Below are 21,169 nucleotides of genomic sequence, written 5' to 3'. Positions count from 1 at the left end.
ATGTCTGACCCAGGAATCGGACTGACAAGAAACCAACTATACCTGAGAATGTACACCTCAGGTAGTGTCTGACCCAGGAATCAGAGTGACAAGGAATCAACTATACCTGAGAATGTACACCTCAGGTAATGCCTGACCCAGGAATCGGAGTGACAAGACACCAACTATACCTGAGAATGTACACCTCAGGTAATGTCTGACCCAGGAATCAGGGTGACAAGAAACCAACTATACCTGAGAATGTACACCTCAGGTAGTGTCTGACCCAGGAATCGGAGTGACAAGAATCCAACTATACCTGAGGATGTACACCTCAGGTATTGTCTGACAAAGGAATCGGAGTGACAAGAAACCAACTATACCTGAGAATGTACACCTCAGGTAATGTCTGACCCAGGAATCGGAGTGACAAGTAACCTACTATACCTGAGAATGTACACCTCAGGTAATGTCTGACCCAGGAATCAGGGTGACAAGGAATCAACTATACCTGAGAATGTACACCTCAGGTAATGCCTGACCCAGGAATCGGAGTGACAAGACACCAACTATACCTGAGAATGTACACCTCAGGTAATGTCTGACCCAGGAATCAGGGTGACAAGAAACCAACTATACCTGAGAATGTACACCTCAGGTAGTGTCTGACCCAGGAATCGGAGTGACAAGAATCCAACTATACCTGAGGATGTACACCTCAGGTATTGTCTGACAAAGGAATCGGAGTGACAAGAAACCAACTATACCTGAGAATGTACACCTCAGGTAATGTCTGACCCAGGAATCGGAGTGACAAGAAACCTACTATACTTGAGAATGTACACCTCAGGTAATGTCTGACCCAGGAATCAGGGTGACAAGGAATCAACTATACCTGAGAATGTAGACCTCAGGTAATGCACGACCCAGGAATCGGAGTGACAAGAAACCAACTATACCTGAGAATGTACACCTCAGGTAGTGTCTGACCCAGGAATCGGAGTGACTAGAAACCAACTATACCTGAGGATGTACACCTCAGGTATTGTCTGACACAGGAATCGGAGTGGCAAGAAACCAACTATACCTGAGAATGTACACCTCAGGTAATGTCTGACCCAGGAATCGGAGTGACTAGAAACCAACTATACCTGAGGATGTACACCTCAGGTAATGTCTGACCCAGGAATCGCAGTGGCAAGAAACCAACTATACCTGAGAATGTACACCTCAGGTAGTGTCTGACCCAGGAATGGGAGTGACAAGAAACCAACTATACCTGAGGATGTACACCTCAGGTATTGTCTGACACAGGAATCAGAGTGGCAAGAAACCAACTATACCTGAGAATGTACACCTCAGGTAATGTCTGACACAGGAATAGAAGTGACAAATAACATGATCTTTTCAACGAGAGGTTTTGTCTGACATAGTCTGAAAAGTTTATTATATAAAGGCTAGAAAATGCAGAAAGCTTCATACAGGGAAGTTTAGCATGTTGAATGTGACAGCGTTACAAGTATATGCGAAACTTTACGTGTGTGGAGCTAAATATAGGTCATTATAATGATTTAATAACCACTCGAAGATGGCTGACTTGGTTTGCATGATTATTTTATTTTTGATTATCATGTGTTCAGCAGTTGGAACACATAATACAAAACAGCGAATGGCAATATATTACAGAGCCGTACATGCAAACCACAACAACAGACAAGAAGGTAACTTGTGAGCGGTCCTTGAATTCCTAATGAGGCCCGTATGTACTTCTCGCTCATACATGTGTACGTAAGTGTGCTACAAATGTAAGTGTGCTACAGATGTAAGTGTGCTACAAATGTAAGTGTGCTACAAATGTAAGGGTGTGGTTGCGTTACACACAGGTAATCTTGACAAGGGAAATGCGAGGGCTACTGCACTGAAACGCAATATAAAGATGAGTGTGACTTGGAGAGATACATTGTATCACAAAACTTAAACAAAAAAAAAATATCACTGGTTTTTGACCTTCGTGTCCTTGGAACGAATACAAAAAAACCTATCCACTCAGCCTGTGCAACGCGTTAACTAAAATATGGCTGCTACGGCCCGAACAACACATTAATATTTACTGCTTGCACGTAACACGTCTACAACTTACGACAAAGGTAATTATACATATTTATGGGATATTAGTGTTAAAGTTAGTTGCGCGCTTTTAAGCAATGTCAAAGATTACACTTGTGCAACAGGTGAAATAAGCTATTGTATTCTGAAAATAATAAGAACAAACGTGCATACAAATCAGTTGTCTCCCAATATCATAATACCAAAAGATAAACATGGAGAACAAAAAAAGTTTACTGGAGTTGTAACATACATGGGACCTAAAAATTACACTGTAAACAAATTCTTTACACATTTAATAACAAGGTGAGCTATGCATATTGAGATGTACATGCAACAAAGTCAAAACACATCAGTACTTAACATTACGTCCTATGGTTCTATCAAAAATAGTTACGGGATAAATGATAATACTTAGTGGACAGGTGATGGAACCCTGTAGAGAATATGATGTGCTAGTATGCTTACCGGGTCATTTTACAGGGATGGGAGTGTCTTATCCTGAGTGGAGTGTCTTGCCGTGAGGGAAGTGTTCTACAGTGAGAGGAATGGCTTATTGTGAGAGGTGTGTCTTATTGTGCGGAGATTATCTTATTGTAAGGGGTGTGCCTTGTTGTGAGGGGTGTGTCTTGTTGTGAGGGGAGATTCGTATTCTAAGAGGAGGGCATATTCTTATTGTGAGGGGTGTGCCTTGTTGTGAGGGGTGTGTCTTGTTGTGGGGGTGTTTCTTATTGTGAGAAGAATGTTATCGTGATTGAGGGGAGTCTAGCCGTTTTGTATTGTTTACTGTGTCTTTTATTTGTTGTAAGGCGTGAAGGCATATCTGGCGTGTGTACTGCGAGGAACTGGGGCATACATGGCATATGTGATGTTTACTATGAGGAGTGGGGGCGCATATGGCGTGGGTAGTGTTTACTGTGAGGGGCGGGGGCACAATTGGCACGGGTAGTGTTTACTGTAAGGAGTGGGGGCACATATGTCGTGGGTAGTGTTTACTGCGAGGAGTGAGGGCACACATGGCGCGGGTAGTGTTTACTGCGAGGAGTGGGGGCACACATGGCGTGGGTAGTGTTACTGCAAGGAGTGAGGGCACACATGGCGTGGGTAGTGTTTACTGCGAGGACTGAGGGCACACATGGCGTGGGTAGTGTTTACTGTAAGGAGTGGGGGCACACGTGGCGTGGATAGTGTTACTGCGAGGAGTGAGGGCACACATGACGTGGGTAGTGTTTACTGCGAGGATTTAGAGCGGAGAGTGTTCACCGCAACGTTGGTGTCTTGCATGAAGGATGATATAGACACATACTGTAGCAAATCTACCAGAAACGTGCAGCATTCGCCTGTGATAAATATGGTGATGTGACAAGAGGACACACCCTGGATATCTCACCCAACACAGTCAGGTTTTTTATTGTAAAGATTGACCTGTGAGCGATAATAAAAGAAAAGATGTAAAATAATACAATACCAATATCCAATGATAAAAGAAATGACAATATATATGTAGCTATGTATGAACGAGCACGCGAGGCTAAGAGCGTCAAATAATGACCCAGGTATAAAAACACATATTTTACCATCATCTCTACATGTACCCCTGTATTATTACCCTCAGGATAGGTTACACGTGTATCATTGTGGGACAGTATCTCTCCCGCCGCACTGAAGGCAAATTCTGTATAAATACCGTACTGACATTTTAAATGTCAAACTTTTCATATCTATGGCAGGGTAAGTAGCTTTATTTAGACACAAAGCCTAAGTAAAGTAGCCTTTACAAGTAAGGACACATAAGTGGCACATAAATTTGAATGGAATAGCCTCTTAGTTGTCATCCTTCAATGACTTGAGCATTAAAAACAGAGAAAATACGCTGTACAACGCTTGATAAACACTGTGTCACTTGCCAAAGTCTTGCCTTAACGATCGGAATTGTCACCACACGAGAAGAGATAACCAGTGTGACCGAAACTTACCTCCCCCGTCGTACCTTGTTAGTTTGTACATGAGCCCGTTGGAAAGGAGGGTCACTGGGTGAAATAAATGACGCTTTGAAAATTTTTGTAAGATTTACGTCTTTTTAAATGATTCCAAAACTAAGAGTTGAATCATGGCAGCCAAATAGAGACAAGTTAAGGGTTTGTACAAACATGGTGCAGCAATATATACGACATATGATTGGTTAAAATGACAATCTGTTTGTCCAATAACAACGCTTGTTTCATGAAGTCATGGAGCCGCTATTGCTTGTATCGTATAATGTTAACGCCTGGATTATCGTTGGGTCTTTTTTCGATCCTTCTAAAAACTCGTCATACGTCAACCGGTTGTCATGATTCTGTGATAAAAGATAAAACACGATGAAGTAATTAGGAAAGAGCAAAAGGTAAATTTTAAGTTTTTTGGAGAAAGACCGAAAATGATTCTGATTATTTTACTCTCTAATCAATTTTTACAGTGTAATAAAATTACTGACACTTCCACTGAGCAGTGGCCTTTTGTAATATTTTAGATTACCTATATCAATATAATGTCTGTCGTCACTCACATACAAATCGCCATGGGTTGCACTTGAATGTGTCACCACACAGATTATAAACTGCTGTAAACTTTCTTACCTGATCCATGACTTCAAATATTTTATTAACTCTTTTTTCTGGCGTATTTTCCTCCTCTGGTAGCTTAACCATATTGCCCTGAGGAGAGAAAATATAATATTTTTCATTTTGATACACTAAGCATATAACGGGGTCACATTTGACTGGTACATTTAGCATGTAATCAGTTCAACCTTGACTGGTACATTGACCATGTAACTGGGTTAACCTTAATTGGAGCATTGAGCATGTAACTGAGTGAACATTGCTTGGTACATTGAGCATGTAACTGAGTGAACATTGCTTGGTACATTGAGCATGTAACTGAGTGAACATTGCTTGGTACATTGAGCATGTAACTGAGTGAACATTGCTTGGTACATTGAGCATGTAACTGGGTGAACATTGCTTGGTACAGTGGACTCTCTGTAAACCGACCGTACTGGGGACCGAACAAAAATGTCGGTTTAGACAAGATGTCGGTGTATTAGAGATGGGCAAGCAGTCTACAACAGCAACAACATGTGTATTGTACATACATATACGTTTAATTAAACTTGCTGCACAGTGATGCATAGCAACAAAATATATAAAGAATCTCGTCTGTTCTTTACTTTAGTGCATACGCATAATTACTTTACAAAAAATCGAACTTAATCACTCAGGTTCATTTCCACACGGCGACGCTTCACTGATCTATTGGCCGTGGTCGGATGTTGTCACCTGGCGAGCAGGCAAGTTGAAGCCAAACTCGGACCCCATCGGACGTCGTGCCACACGCTGCGTCGGATGAGACAAGGCAGATTAACACTCATTGGAAATGGTTGTACTACAAACCACTGTCGGTGTTCAGAATAGACAAGTGTCGGTTTACTGAAGACAATTAACATTAGTGTCAAATGGAGCAGAAAACGGACCACGAAATGTTGTCGGTATTAACAAGATGTCGGTTAACCAACGTGTCGGTGTTGAGAGAGTCCACTGTACATTGTATATGTAATTGGGTAAACCTTGATTGGTACATTGCTCATGTATCTGGTCAACATGGATTGGTATATTGAACATGTAACTGACTGGTACGTTGACGATACGATGGGATGAAGCTTGACTGATACATTAACAATGCAGTGGGACCAACCTTGGCTGGTACATTGAGGATACGATGGGACCAAGCTTGACTGGTACATTGAGGATACGATGGGACCAAGCTTGACTGGTACATTGAGGATACGATGGGACCAAGCTTGACTGGTACATTGAGGATACGATGGGATCAAGCTTGACTGGTACATTGAGGATACAATGGGACCAAGCTTGACTGGCACATTGAGCATATCATTGGGTTAACCTTCCTTAATCATTGGTTCAAACGGAAAAGTCTTTTGGGAGAAAATTGTCAAAATTTCGAAACTAAACACTTCCTGTGTAAAACAAAAATGAAGATGTCGACGGTAATATACGATTGTGTACAGTAAAATAAAAGTATATGTTTTGAAGTGTGGGATGTGTACACAATATCTCATGTATAATGAGGTTTACAGCATGAGCCCATCACGTGCCCATCGCGTGCCCATCACCTGCCCATAAAAAAGCAAATTATTACATGCACTCTACTCACCACCATTTTATAAATTGCATCGACAATGTCTAAAAGTTCCTCCCGTGTTATGTAACCATCGTGGTCCAAGTCATACAATCGGAACGCCCCTGGTAACAAATCACAATTGAAAACATCAATACAGTTAGCCACTTGATCTATTTATTTTATTTCACTATATGGTGTTTGACACCAAAATGCAGAACACCATTATTTCACATTATTTCACGACGACGGCCTGCAGTATGATGAGATTTAACCGGACAGAGCCCGAGCGAAAACCACGAACATCCGCAGGTTGCTAGTAGACCTTCTCACGTACGGCCGGCCTGGATAGCACAGTTGGTAGAGCGTCCGCTTCGGGACCGGTAGATCCAGGATCAATCTTTAATCGAGTCACACCTAAGACTTTAAAAGAGGAAGTTGTAACTTCCTCGCTTGGCGTTCAGCATGAAGGGGATAGCGCAACAACTGGTTGACAGGATCAATCTTTAATCGAGTCACACCTAAGACTTTAAAAGAGGAAGTTGTAACTTCCTCGCTTGGCGTTCAGCATGAAGGGGATAGTGCAACGACTGGTTGACCCGTATCAGTATAATGGCTCGGGCGGGACGGCTTGCTTGCCTTCGGTAAGTCGTCTCAGTGAAGCAGCACTAGATAAAAGAGCGGTGGAAATCCGTCCTGCTATAAGGAGGCACATAACACGTACATGCACCCTAAGGATTCCTTCGTCGTCATATGACTGAAAAATTAAGTACGACATTAAACCCCAAGCACTCACTCACTCACGTACGGCCGGAGAAGAAGCTCAACATGAGCTGGGCTTGAACTCACAACTACGAGGTGAGAGGTGAGGCTCCTCGGTCATTGCGCCGCGCTGGTATGCTGAACACCTCGACCACAGAGGCATAGCCAGCACCCATCACCTTAAAAACACTTGTTTATCAAAGATACCGGGAATTAAATGCAGGTGCTTCTTTACCCAATTAAGAAAGTGCGACGTTTGTTTAAGCAGTGTGAAGAACAATGTTTACACAATTAAAATAAAAATTAGAGTTACAAACATTGATGACATGAGAGATCTCTCTCAATCCTGTATTTTTGTGGGAAAAACCCACATTTAGTAATCAAATCAAATTTGACTCGTATTTATATTACACATAATGGCAAAATCATCTTTGAGTTTTGTAAAGTTTAGGAACTTCGATATCATTTTGAACGGTAACAAGTGCACAGACAAGACGAATATTTCGCGAAAGTAATTATTTTGGGACTTAATGATGCTAGTAATACAAATTTTGATTTGGTAGTGAGGCTACACGTACCAAAACGCTTGCTTGTAGGGGACACATAACTGCAAAACTTCAGCTCAATATATGAAGTCTCTAAGTCGTGAATTTGGTAATTTACGGTAATTATTATGCCGGCAGAGCATCGGCGATGTAACGTCCGTCTGGTAGCATTGTTCTTTATAATAATATTCCACAATAGGAGAAATGAATTATACTGAAAATGAATAATACAAGGCAGTTCATATGGGCGAAATTTATAATGGCCAGTTCTAACCTGACTCATCAGACAATTGTAATCCTGGTGATTCACGCGGTTTGCAAGTAGCACGCTCTTTCATGAAAACGTGACCTTGCACTTGTGCGAGGGTCACGTGAAGACAATGTCATGTGGTTGAGCACCAAGACGTGTGCAGAATTTGTTGGTCACTAGAAAAGAACAATCCTTGAGAGATAAAGAATTATGGCAAGAGCAAATTGGTATGCTCCAGACTGACCGGTCTACTGTGGCTGGTGCAAGCGCCATGAGATACAGTGGACAACTCACAACGCATCAAACGGGAACAACAGCCGATCGGCCCAGGGCAGGACGGTCACGTGTGACGACACATGACGAAGAGAGTCAAATTCAGCCATGTCATCTGTGCAATCGTTTTACAACCGCAACGTCAAGCTGTAACACACTGTTAGAGGTCGCGTTGCTGCCCAGACCACACGAAACTGCTTCCGCACTGCCAATCTTCGTGTCCAAAGTCCTTATACTGGGCCTATTATGACAAAGGTGAGCCGTAAAAACGTCTACGTAGGTCACAATTTCACCTACGCTGGAACCAGAGACTATTGAATAGGGTTGTGTTTAGAGACGAATCACGTTTTACACTGCGATTTACCGACAGAAGGGTTCGAGAGTTGCCTCGGAGCAGTGAACGTCACGTCCAGGGCTCGTACAGAAAGTTGCTCGATTTCGTGTGATTAGCCTAATGGTTTGGGAATCATTCTACGGGAACGTGCGCTAACGTCTTCTCAGAATTTGTTAGAACCTCAGTGAAGCGGGATATCGTGATCAGATCCTTGTTCCAGAGTCCGTGCCGTTCATGGCGCCTCATGCTCCAGAGCCCAGTTGTTAAAACCAGCTTAAGATTAAATACCAGATTTAACTTTAATAGAAATATTCAGTTTTGTACTTAGCCCCAAAATTTTAGCGGTACTTTAGAAACGAAATAAATCTGCTGCTGTTAAATTCTTTGCCTTTGGAGATCTGCATTGGTTGTTGCGTTTGGCCAAAAGTTTAAATACAAAATATGACTTAGTAGTGGTATTAGCTAATACACTTACGAACAACTGGGTCCAGGCATCCAGTTCCAACATGACAATGCGACACCACAAACAGCTGATATAAGCCGACAATTCATGCAAAATGCGGCAAAGTTGACTTCAAAAGTGGTCATCAAGATCACCAAGACTTCATAGTACCTATGTTATTGGTGACTATTGTGGCCTTACAATAAATCCGATTTCATAGTACCTATTGTATAGTTGACTATTGTGGCCCTACAATAAATCCGCCTTCATCGTGCCTATTTTATAGTTGACTCTTGTGGCCCTACAATAAATCCGCCTTCATCGTACCTATTTTATAGTTGACTATTGTGGCCTTACAATAAATCCGCCTTCATAGTACCTTTTTTATAGTTGACTATTGTGGCCCTACAATAAATGCGACTTCACAGTACCTATTTTAAAGATGACTATTGTGTCCTTACAATAAATCCGATTTCATAGTACCTATTTAAAAGATGACTATTGTAGCCCTACAATAAATCCGCCTTCATAGTTTCTTTTTTATAGTTGGCTATTGTGGCCTTACAATAAATCCGACTTAATAGTACCTATTTAAAAGATGACTATGGTGGCCTTACAATAAATCCGACTTAATAGTACCTATTTAAAAGATGACTATGGTGGCCTTACAATAAATCCGACTTCATAGTACCTATATAAAAGATGACTATTGTGGCCTTACAATAAATCCGACTTCATAGTACCTATTTTAAAGATGACTATTGTGGCCTTACAATAAATCCGACTTCATAGTACCTATTGTATAGTTGACTATTGTGGCCCTACAATAAATCCGGCTTCACAGTACCTATGTTATTGGTGACTATTGTGGCCTTACAATAAATCCGACTTCATAATACCTACCATATCGGTGAATAATGATACACTAGGCATCGCCCAAGAAAAGGTCCAGATAATTACACCATAAAAAGGGTGACCGACAACTTGTTTTTGGAGCTATAGCAATTCTTGTTTTAATAATAAACACATGAACTGTAAGCTGCTATTGTAAAAAAAAGAAGATTGTATTAATTCGGAACCCAGACTACAGCAGAAATATGTGATTCGAAAATGTCGGTTTGCAAAGTTCAAATTTCGGCATACATGTATTCGGGTGACATTAATTCCGTAATATTTTAAGATGACGTAAGCCTAGTTTCGTCCAGCAGAGTTTTGAAAACCCTTAAGACAGGAATGTGTTCAAGGTTTTTGAATGTAACCATTGAGGACTATTGATGGCACTTGGCCAACCTGTCCCAGAGCTAACTCACATTGTAATTTTTCGTCCACGTTTCCTCTCGACGTGACTGATAAAGCCTGCAGAAACTCGTGAAACTCGATGAAACCATCCTAGTGAAACAAACAAAAAATATCATCGTAGAGTTAGAAAACAATTAACTGACATTGACCTATCTATATGTTTATTTGATTGGGAGGAAACCAACCAGAGCCCTTGATTAACGTACGACCATCCGCATTTGGCTAACAGATCTTCCCAAGTATTTTTGGAGGGCAAGCTACATGTAGTATGTGCTGGACTTGAACTGGAATTGGTGAAAGGCTTCTGGGTCACTGTGCTGCACTATTCGGCTTACCACTGGACCACTGGGGCCTCCAGCTGAAATAATGATGTTGCCAACCACACTTTACTTTACCATTGATAGGCTTGCTATTTCGTTGTCAACTCTGCAAGGTTATTCGGATATAGAACGTTACATTCATGGAGAAAAGTTTGTACGTAATGTGTTAATAGGAGTAACGGAGACGTGTGTGCTCGTCTGCGTGTGTTAAGTTTGTCTTTCAATCGTCTGTGTGTGTTAAGTTTGTCTTTCAATCGTCTGTGTGTGTTAAGTTTGTCTCTCAATCGTCTGTGTGTGTTAAGTTTGTCTCTCAATCGTCTTTGTGTGTTAAGTTTGTTTCTCAATCGTCTCTGTGTGTTAAGTTTGTTTCTCAATCGTCTCTGTGTGTTAGGTTTGTCTCTCAATCGTCTGTGTGTGTTAGGTTTGTCTCTCAATCGTCTGTGTGTGTTAAAGTTGTTTCTCAATCGTCTCTGTGTGTTAAGTTTGGCTCTCAATCGTCTGTGTGTGTTAAGTTTGTCTCTCAATCGTTTCTGTGTGTTAGGTTTGTCTCTCAATCGTCTGTGTGTGTTAAGTTTGTCTCTCAATCGTCTGTGTGTGTTAAGTTTGTCTCTCAATAGTCTTTGTGTGTTAAGTTTGTCTCTCAATCGTCTCTGTGTGTTAGGGTTGTCTTTCAATCGTCTGTGTGTGTTAAGTTTGTCTCTCAATCGTCTGTGTGTGTTAAGTTTGTCACTCAATCGTCTGTGTGTGTTAAGTTTGTCTCTCAATCGTCTTTGTGTGTTAAGTTTGTCTCTCAATCGTCTGTGTGTGTTAAGTTTGTCTCTCAATCGTCTGTGTGTGTTAGGTTTGTCTCTCAATCGTCTGTGTGTGTTAAGTTTGTCTCTCAATCGCTGTGACACATAAAGTGTGGGTTCAGCCTGGGACAGCGAATCTCAAAGATTCTCCCGCCGTGTCTTGGTGGCAATAAGCCCTAAGGCCATTGAGGTGGTCAGAAGTGAAGAGCGGTGAAGATCCCATCAATGTTGAGCTCGGGCTAACTGGCTACTCTGGCCTTACTGGTTACTTCGGGGTCACTGGTTACTTTGGGCTCACAGGTTTGTCTGAGTTCACTGGTTTAATACTACGGGTTCACGGCGAACTTTGGGCTCATTGGTTACGCTGGACTCACAGCTTACTCCTGGCTCACTGGTTACTACGGCCTGACTGGTTACTCCTTTATCACTAGTCACTCCTTCCTCACTCCTTACTCCAGGGTCACTGGGTACACTGGTTTCACTGGTTATTCACTCTAGGCTGACTGGTTACTCCTGGCTCACTGGTTACTCCGGCCTGACTGGTTACTCCTTCATCACTAGTTACTCCTTCCTCACTCCTTACTCCAGGGTCACTGGATACTCTGGTTTCACTGGTTATTCACTCTAGGCTCACTGATTACTCCCGGATCACTGGTTTGTTTATGCATGTAGATCACTAAATTAATATATGTGGTGGACATGGATGGGGGCAACGAGGGAAAATTTACATGGCTTGAAATTTAAAAAAGACACTTGTGTTCCATGATGTAAGAATTTGGATGACGCAATGTAGTTTCTACTGTTCAAGCCATGTAAAACAATCTAATCGGGAACATTTTGAATAGCACTTACCTTGTTTTCGTCGAAGACGTTGAATACGAATGTGGCGAACTTGCTCGGATCACCAAACGGAAAGAACTGCTTATATATTTTTTTGAATCCCTGAAAATAGATAAAACATGGAAATATAACATGGAATACGCAATAGGAACTTATACAAAAACATGTAAGGGCCACATGAACCAGCGGCAACTTTCTTGACACACTCTCAGCAAGGTCTGGTCATATCTGGCAAAGATTTGAATTACCCTGAAACATCCTAAATGGTTATCTAACTTTAAAGGAGAAGAAAACATAAAAATGATGCAAATCTGACATGAAAGAGCGTGGATATTTGCAAAATATTTTTCCATTTGCAAATATGGACTTTAATTTTTTCTTCTTTTTCGATTTTTTCTTTCAAGAAAAAGGGCATTCGAAAATATCTTCGTGTGGTGGTATTTGGGACACCCAGGCCCCACCCCTTTGGTATATATCGTCTTTTCAAGAGTCCTTTTCTTCATAAAAAAGAGAAAAAAACACTGTTGGTGCGGTTCATGTAATAAACGTTTTTATTACTGACATACCAAACGAGTCCTTCCAAGTTATCAGACTGGACTTAATTATGCTCACCATGGACTTTCAAATATCAAACACTTTTCTTAACGCTGGTTTAAAACGCGTTGATACCTCAGTTTTAATAGTACCGACTTCTTAAAGGAACTGATAGAACATAATTATAATTTTATTATGTAATTTCCAAAAAAATGTCTAAAGGGTCTAAAATAAGGAGATTGTTTGCATCCCCCGTCCCTTCTCCTTCCAAAATATATGTCTTATGCGAAATTGGCTAATTTAAATATAACGTCTTGGAAGTATAGTCCTATATAGTTAGCGAATGTGTTAATGGTTTGTCGTCGATGGTTCGGAAAACTCCACAGATTCGGGGAAATCAAAACGGATTGTCCCACGTACTGACGGGGTAAGCTGATATCAGAATATAGCAAGCTGATGTGAACAATAAAGCAAAGTAAGTTCAGGTCGTGAGGCCCTCCATAACAGAGAAACGTGCAACACGACATCGCGTCATGCATACCCCGGGATTAAATAGCTAAACGGGAAAACAATGTCAACATTGTCAAGGTTACAGGGGTCATCGGCATGATGGATACTGTGACAGGAGTCATCAGTTTGATGGATGCTGTGAAAGGAGTCTTAAGCATGATGGACACTGTGACAGGAGTCATCAGTAAGATGGACACCGTGACGAGTCATCAGTAAGATGGACGCTGTGACAGGAGTCATCAGTATGATGGACACTGTGACAGGAGTCATCAGCATGACATACACTGTGACAGGAATCATAAGTATTATGGATACTGTGACAGGAGTCATAAAGATAATGGATGCTGTGACACGACTCATCAGTATGATAGATACCGTGACAGGAGTCATCGATATGATGGACACTGTGACAGGAGTCCAGCCAAGTGGTGCCTCTTACAGATGTTTAACAACACGAACAAGACATTCTGATGTCTTATCTGAGGGAGTTCTCATCACCTGTCAGGAAGAAGCGCTAGATTTGTCTTCACATACCTCACGTATTGGGGAATTATATGTTATTACCTGCCTTGAATTGAACGGAGAATTTATTGAAGCTTTGGCTTGAATTTTCCCAAACACGTTCCCGTCACTAAAGATCGGAGAGGGCACATCCTTGGAGATGAGGGTAATGAAGTTCGTGTGGTGTGGCCCATTTTGCACCGCGCTGATTAACAGCCGAGCGGAAACTAAAAATCTCGTTCGGACATGAACGAATGTGCATCAATAAATCTGATGCGAAAATCCAATGGCACCCAAACTGAAGAACAACAACTACGTGGAAGTACGAAGGATCCAAATGTAATCTATAATAACTTTCGAGACGAAGACTGGCCTTATTAAAACAATGATGACGTCACAATAATAACCTCCCTAACTGAATATGTCCATATTGCAAAAGAGTTTATCGGCAACTTATAATTTTTCACTTGTTACATTTTATTGAGAAGATGTCTATGGCGAATTGACAACTAGTATGGCAACAAACAATGATGTTTGGGAAATAAAGACATACATTGCATGTGTCACAACAACTTGTGCTTGCTTTAACAAAGTTACTTAAATGCGAAACAAAATGACAAGTATACACATGTATACATATTTAAAATTTATATTATTCAATGGGCATAAACACAAGGATAGATATAATTTAGACTAAATCGTAGAATGACAGTATGGCTGCTGAGGCAGACAGTGGTGTGTTTTAACAGGTACTATTTTACGCAAGAGCGGGCGTCGAGACATAGGCCCCAATTTTAACAGCTAAGAAAGAAGAATCTAACTATAATTGTTAACAACACGGTGCTAATACGCCACATAAATGATGGAGCACGCACTCATAGAACTTGAACAATTATAGACCCAGTATTTTGGCCATGGTGGAGGAGAGTAAGCATTTAAAATGCTAGAGTGTTCTTATGGGTTCATTCTTTCCGTATACGGTGTCCTTATAGGTTCATTCTTTCTGTATACGTTGTTCTTAAAGGTTCATTCTTTCTGTATACTTTGTTCTTAAAGGTTCATTTTGTCTGTATATGGTGTTATTATAGGTTCACTCTTATCTGCATATGTCATGCTGGCTTTCCCTCCGGCCGTAAGTGGGAAGGCCTGCCAGCAACCTGCGGATGGTTGTGGGTTTCCCTCGGGCTCTGCCCAGTTTCCTCACACCATAATGCTGGCGGCCGTCGTATAAGTAAAATATTTTTTACTACGGCGTAAAACACCAATCAAATAAATAAATAAATAAATCTTATCTGTATACGGTGTCCTAATACGTTCATTCTGTCTGTGTTGGGTGTTCTAATAGGTTCCTGCTTATCTGTTTACGGTGCTCTTATAGGTTTATTCTTATCTGTATACGGTGTTCTAAGGTATGTTCTATGCGACCTAGTGTAATCAGTATTCAAATCGTGTAACATGCAAGAATAAGTCGTCGATAATAAATTATTTATCTAAGTTGCGCTTTGGTTGTAACTGTATATCCAAAGTTTCGATCTAATTTAACACGATGAATATATCGCCCCTAGGTCAAGCCGAATAAGACACAACCATGAAGCAGAGCGCCATATTCTACACGTTCTGTCCATATTAATTACAAGAGAATTATACTCACTGTAAAAGTTAAGAAACTTGGAGTGCTGGAATAACCTTGAATGAATTCGAGTTGTAAAAACAGTCTTCGTTCTCGTCACATCCATATGAACTGTCTATCCAGTAGGTGTAAGTAAGACACATTGAAGCTGAGGAGACCCCTAACCTCTCCATAACACACACTCACGCGCATACAAAGTTAAACAAGTACACAGGGTTTAAAGCATGCATGCATGTATACCCAGCGTTAATGGGTCGATTGTGTCCTTCTAAGTTAGCGCCTTTCTTAGAGTCAGATTACAGCCGAGATCCATTTCATTCTTCTCAGCTCATCTTTCAGAAATACAGATCTGTGCTCCCCCCTCACTAACCTGAAACTCGCTCCTTTCGATCGTGCTGTCCTCAATATTCCAAAACTGTACGACACCAAAACGTGCTTCCTTTAACCTTACGTTAATTCTAACTTCATCTGTGCTACTTATTGGTGAATAATAAAGACCACAACGTCACAATTAACACAAATGTACCTGTCACCTTAACAGATAGTCAAACATTTCCAACCGCCATTTTTAGTTCCATTTGGCCTCATTTGACATCGCCCTAAGAAAGAGTCTGCGAGTCCACAATATAATTTGGCATTAATGATAAACAGAAAGAAATATAAGCAAATATTGGGAAACACATGATCTCACGTTTGAGCAGGGCAGTGGCGTCCACTTTATCAATAGTCATGCGATGACGGTTTGCGGTTCCGGCGCCCTCTAAGGGTGTGTCCGTTATTTGTGTGCTAATTGCCACCTTTGTATGGTTGTTATTCTTCCCGCATAATGTTCTGATATGATTTCAAAATTACTTTAAAATCGCATGAAACCTGTTTTCGCAGAGTACATTTGTGATATTTTGAAAACATCTAAGGCGACAGGAAAAAGTTCCATGTTAGTTATTGTAGCGATTAAGAGGGATTAATGTGAAAGCTAAGTTATTGACCAGCCGATTTCAGAGCGAGGTCAGATGTAAAGTGTGCAATATTCTTCCTATGTGTTGTAAAGAAATCTGGCTATGCGTCGACATTGTGTACGTCGGTCTAGTCCGGCTTAGTCCCGTGGATGGGTACACCAGCGTGTAAGCTGCCCGGGTTGCTGGAGAATTAATGGCGGAGGAAGACATTATAGACGGGGTCATTTGTTTCCGTTCTTCTCAGTTCTAGTATGTAAAGACGGTTTCCGAAGGTTTGCGGTCTGGATAAATTTCAGGGTATTCCTGCAACAGCTGTTTAGCAGAAATCAGGGAAATGCGCACAAATACGCCAAATAATTCGGATAATTAAGGGCTGGCGAGCGACAGATCGATCTCCGCTAAGAGGACGGAGCTGCGTTTTTGTTGGGGAGGCCATCGACTCGCTCCTCTCGTCCGATCACGAATGTCTACTGATAACACTCATTTACATCTGACCCCGTGACCTGGGCCGAGCGAGATACGCGCCAAATAGAGCCCTGTCGCCCGCGTGACGTCACGCATACAAATGGCAGTCATCAGTAGAGACGATAAGAATCTTTGCCACATGCAGACACAGAGACAATTTTCCGAGCACAGTTTGCACCGCACACAATCGTTGATGACTGACAGGAATATATCATAAAGCTGAGTAGGGATTAGAAGAAGCTTTCTTCCAAAAAAACCCAGTTTGTTTCGGTTTATACGATTGCAGATGTGTATGATTTGCCTAATGATTTCAGCAGGGTTAATCTGACTCAGGCCGTCCACAATCACACGATCTACAGACATAGAAGGAGCTCATCAGCCACGACAAAGTTGTTTTATATTGCATTTTAAATCCAAGTCAAACTCGTTAATGTTTCTGTACTGTTCTTGGAGGCACGAACGGACTTTTGAAAAACATAATATAATTTTGATCCGTTTGCTCAGCTTAAAAGTTAACGGGAAAAAAATCAGAAAACTTTGAAATTTTCTATATTTTCTCACCCGAAATACACTTAATAATTAAATAAAGAATGATTACATGAAACTTGCCAGAAATAGCACAGGTGCTGAATACATCTCATGAATAATAAGCAACTTTGTTTTTAAAATGACTACACTCAAAAAACGGATCTGTTAATTTTAACAGAAAGTTTGTTGTCTAAGTGATGCTAGAATGTATTCTGTTATTGCAGCAGATAGTTCTGTTAAATAAAACACACAAACATTTTATTAATTCAACATAAAGATTCTATTACACTAACAGGATAATGTGTTGAATATGACATGTGCGTTGAATATGACTACTATGCTATGACAATAGAATACATTCCAGCATCATTCAGACAAAAGATTAATTGTTAAAACTGACAGATTAATATTTGGAGTGTAGCAGTATGCCTATGTACGTTATGAGATGTCTTAAAAACGTTATTTTTCAGTAACCGTTTGCTTTGAAGGGGTATTATTGAGGCAATTCGGAATGTGATTCGGTGGGGTGTCATGTCTGGTGTCTTGAGCATGACGCTTCAATGGCGACAGCACTTTGGCGGCATAGGCTCGCCCTGCCACAAGAAAACACAATATATGTACACACATCTAATCTCTGCTCGTTGTCATATGACTAAAAAATCGCTAAATACAACATTAAACCCTAAATATACACACATACATTCCGGCTATTCGGAGTTACACTTCGTATTGCACAACTTAGCGATCAATCAGTAAAGCAAAAGTAAAATAAGAAGCCTTATTGTGTTTAACAATATGCAATCACAGAAGCCTACGTGGCAGAGAGGTTAAGTGTGCTAGCGCGGCGCACTGAACCTGGAGTGCATGCTGGTTTCCTCTCAGGCCTTACATGGGAAGGTCTGTCTGCGACCTGCTGATGGTCCTGGGATTCCATCGGACCCTGCCTGGTTTCCTCCCACCATAAAGCTAGCCGCGGTCGTATAAGTGAAATATTCATGAGTACGGCGTAAAACACCAATCAAAATAAATAAGCATCGATGAGTAAAACACCGGTGAAATAAATAAATATTCATGAGTAAAACACCAACCAAATTAGTCTGCATGAACATATGTATAATAAAAACTAATTGAAATGTGCTGGCAAGTGGCCGGATTTCACCCGCTACCTGTGACCATTTTCTCATCATCTATCACACTGTCGTTGCAACTCTGGCTTTTGCTGTAGTCTTTTAAATCCCCAAAAAGAGCGTAGTGGTAATATATTACAATAACCCGTAAGAACGTAGTGGTAATATATTACAATAATCCGCAAGAACGTGGTGGTAATATATTACAATAACCCGCAAGAACGTAGTGGTAATATATTACAATAGCCCGTAAAAACGTAGTGGTAGTACATTCCTATAACCAGTAAGAAAGTAGTGGTAGTATGTTACATAACCTGTCAGAACGTAGTGGTAATATATTACAATATCCCGTAAGAACGTGGTGCTAATATGTTACAATAACCCGTAAGAACGTAGTGGTAATGTATTAGAATAACCCTTAAGAACGTGGTGATAGTATATTACTATAACCAGTAAGAACGTGGTGGTAATATATTACAATAACCCGAAAGAACGTAGTGGTAATATATTACTATAACCCGTAAGAACGTAGTTGTAATATATTACTATAACCAGTAAGAAAGTGGTGGTAATATGTTACAATAACAAATAAGAACATAGTTGTAATATATTAATATAACCCGTAAGAAAGTGGTGGTAATATGTTACAATAACAAGTAAGAACGTAGTTGTAATATATTACTATAACCAGTAAGGAAGTAGTGGTAATATGTTACAATAACCCGTAAGAACGTAGTTGTAATATATTACTATAACCAGTAAGAAAGTGGTGGTAATATGTTACAATGACCCGTAAGAACGTAGTTGTAATATATTAGAATAACCCGTAAGAACGTAGCGGTAGTATATTACTATAACCAGTAAGAATGTAGTGGTAATATATTACTATAACCCGTAAGAACGTAGTGGTAATATATTACTATAACCCGTAAGAACGTAGTGGCAATATATTACTATAACCCGTAAGAACGTAGTAGCAATGTATTACAACAATCACTAATGTGACTACGGCGTGATTGTATCGCGGCTGTACCTCTGTCCGCTACAGAATAGACCGTAGAGTAGCCATTATGAAGCCAAATGCATTGGCCAGAATAAGAAAGACTAATATTGACTACATGTATAACGGAAGTAGAAAGTTGTTCGTCTGAAAACTTAAGTGGCTGGTGCGTTGGTGTTGCGATTGAAACAGTAAGCTATCGTTGGTGTGCAAATCTTGTTGTGCCATTCATAAAGCTGTCTCAGCTTGACCGGGGTAGCTTTCTGGGCGCTGTCCATGACGGTTATTAAATCACCTAGAGCTCTTAGTTGTTTTGGAATACATGTTGCTAATGTGGATAACGTTTGATTTGGCAGGTATTGTCCGTAGTATTTCACAGGTGAGTCAACATACCACGAGCGGTAACCGAGTGAGAGAGATTACAGGAAAGAAGGTTGGAAAGAATTCATAGAAAACGTACAAGTGGAGGTGTAGGGCTGCAGACACCATCAGTGCGATACTACGAGCGGGACAGTTGAATTAGCTGTTATGTGCTCCCATTAAGTCCAGCTTTCATCCACAGCCACAAACAAACCGACGGCAGACCGCCAACAGCTTCCAGCTACGCTCAGTAAAGATAAACGAGGCTGGTATAACCGTTAATGTTAGACTGGTGATCGTTGTAAAGGCCGTTAGGATAGCGATCTGGTCAGTGAAAACGCTCAGGTTCTAAGCTGCCTGGAAGACTTGATGCCAATATGCATATGAACTGCAGATGGGGCTAAAGACATCACAAGGGACCAGAACGTTTCTCACTTACAAATATACTCATATACTCAATGGATTTCTCAACCTATCTTAAAAAATGACAATCAAGCGTCCTAGCAATACACGGCCGTGAATAATTTGTGTATCGTACGCTATAACAGTACAGTAACATGAGTGAGTGACCCTTACAGATTTATCGCACGCTATTCCCCTCAAGTAGCATGAGTGAATCGTCCTTACAGATTTATCGCACGCTATTGCACTCAAGTAACATGAGTGAGTGGACCTTACATATTTATCGCACGCTATTCCACTCAAGTAACATGAGTGAGTGGACCTTACAGATTTATCGTACGCTATTCCACTCAAGTAACATGCGTGAATGGCCCTTACAGATTTATCGTACGCTATTCCACTTTAGTAACATGAGTGAGTGGACCTTACAGATTCATTATTATGGGACAGGCACGGTGTTAATAACCGATTAAAATCATTTCCAGTGACCTAGGAGTCTCTAACCAATCATGTAGCTGTTAAAATTCAAGCTCTTGCTGTCTTCCTCTCATACCATGCGTGGAAAGCTCTTTCTGCAACATGCCGATGATCATGGGATTCCTCCGGGTTCTGCCCGTTTTCCCCTCAGCCAAAATGCTGCCCCCGTCATATAAGTGAAATATTTTTTGAGTACGGCGTAATACAACAATTAAACAAATAAACAAAAAAATAAATAAGTAAGTAAATAAATAAATAAATAATTATAATTTCTGCATCATAACCATTTTTTCGACAATATTACCAGATTTCAGATAGTTTTTGACTGTACAATAAACTATGCATCCATATTATCATCATACAGAAGAACCGTGAGTTAAGAAAGGATGGCTATGAGTGAGTTAGTGAGGGAGTGCTTGGGGTTTAACGTCGTACTTCAAAATTTTTCAGGCATATGACGAAGAAAGAATCTTTAGAATGCATGTAGTGTGCCTCCTTGTTGCAGGACGGACTTTCATCACTCTTTTATCACTTTTACGGAGAGGATTTACCGAAGGCA

General features: G+C 40.7%; 1 protein-coding gene across 1 annotated transcript in view; it reads right to left on the bottom strand.

Moving 5' to 3' along the window:
• Positions 1 to 1,407: 1,407 nt before the first annotated feature.
• The window catches only part of LOC135480170 (neuronal calcium sensor 1-like), a 73,918-nt gene continuing 54,156 nt past the window's right edge, over positions 1,408 to 21,169 (bottom strand). The window contains exons 4-8 of the mRNA XM_064759936.1: positions 12,133 to 12,222; positions 10,181 to 10,259; positions 6,301 to 6,389; positions 4,704 to 4,781; positions 1,408 to 4,423 (exon numbers count right to left, since the gene is read on the bottom strand). Of these exons, the coding sequence (XP_064616006.1) occupies positions 4,307 to 4,423; positions 4,704 to 4,781; positions 6,301 to 6,389; positions 10,181 to 10,259; positions 12,133 to 12,222 (453 nt within the window). The 3' untranslated portion in view covers positions 1,408 to 4,306. The remainder of the gene's footprint in view (positions 4,424 to 4,703; positions 4,782 to 6,300; positions 6,390 to 10,180; positions 10,260 to 12,132; positions 12,223 to 21,169) is intronic.

Source organism: Liolophura sinensis, chromosome 13, assembly GCF_032854445.1.
Source record: "Liolophura sinensis isolate JHLJ2023 chromosome 13, CUHK_Ljap_v2, whole genome shotgun sequence".
Lineage (NCBI taxonomy): Eukaryota > Metazoa > Mollusca > Polyplacophora > Chitonida > Chitonidae > Liolophura > Liolophura sinensis.
The sequence above is the reverse complement of the archived record's forward strand: the minus strand, read 5'-3'. Positions and strand labels throughout refer to the sequence as shown.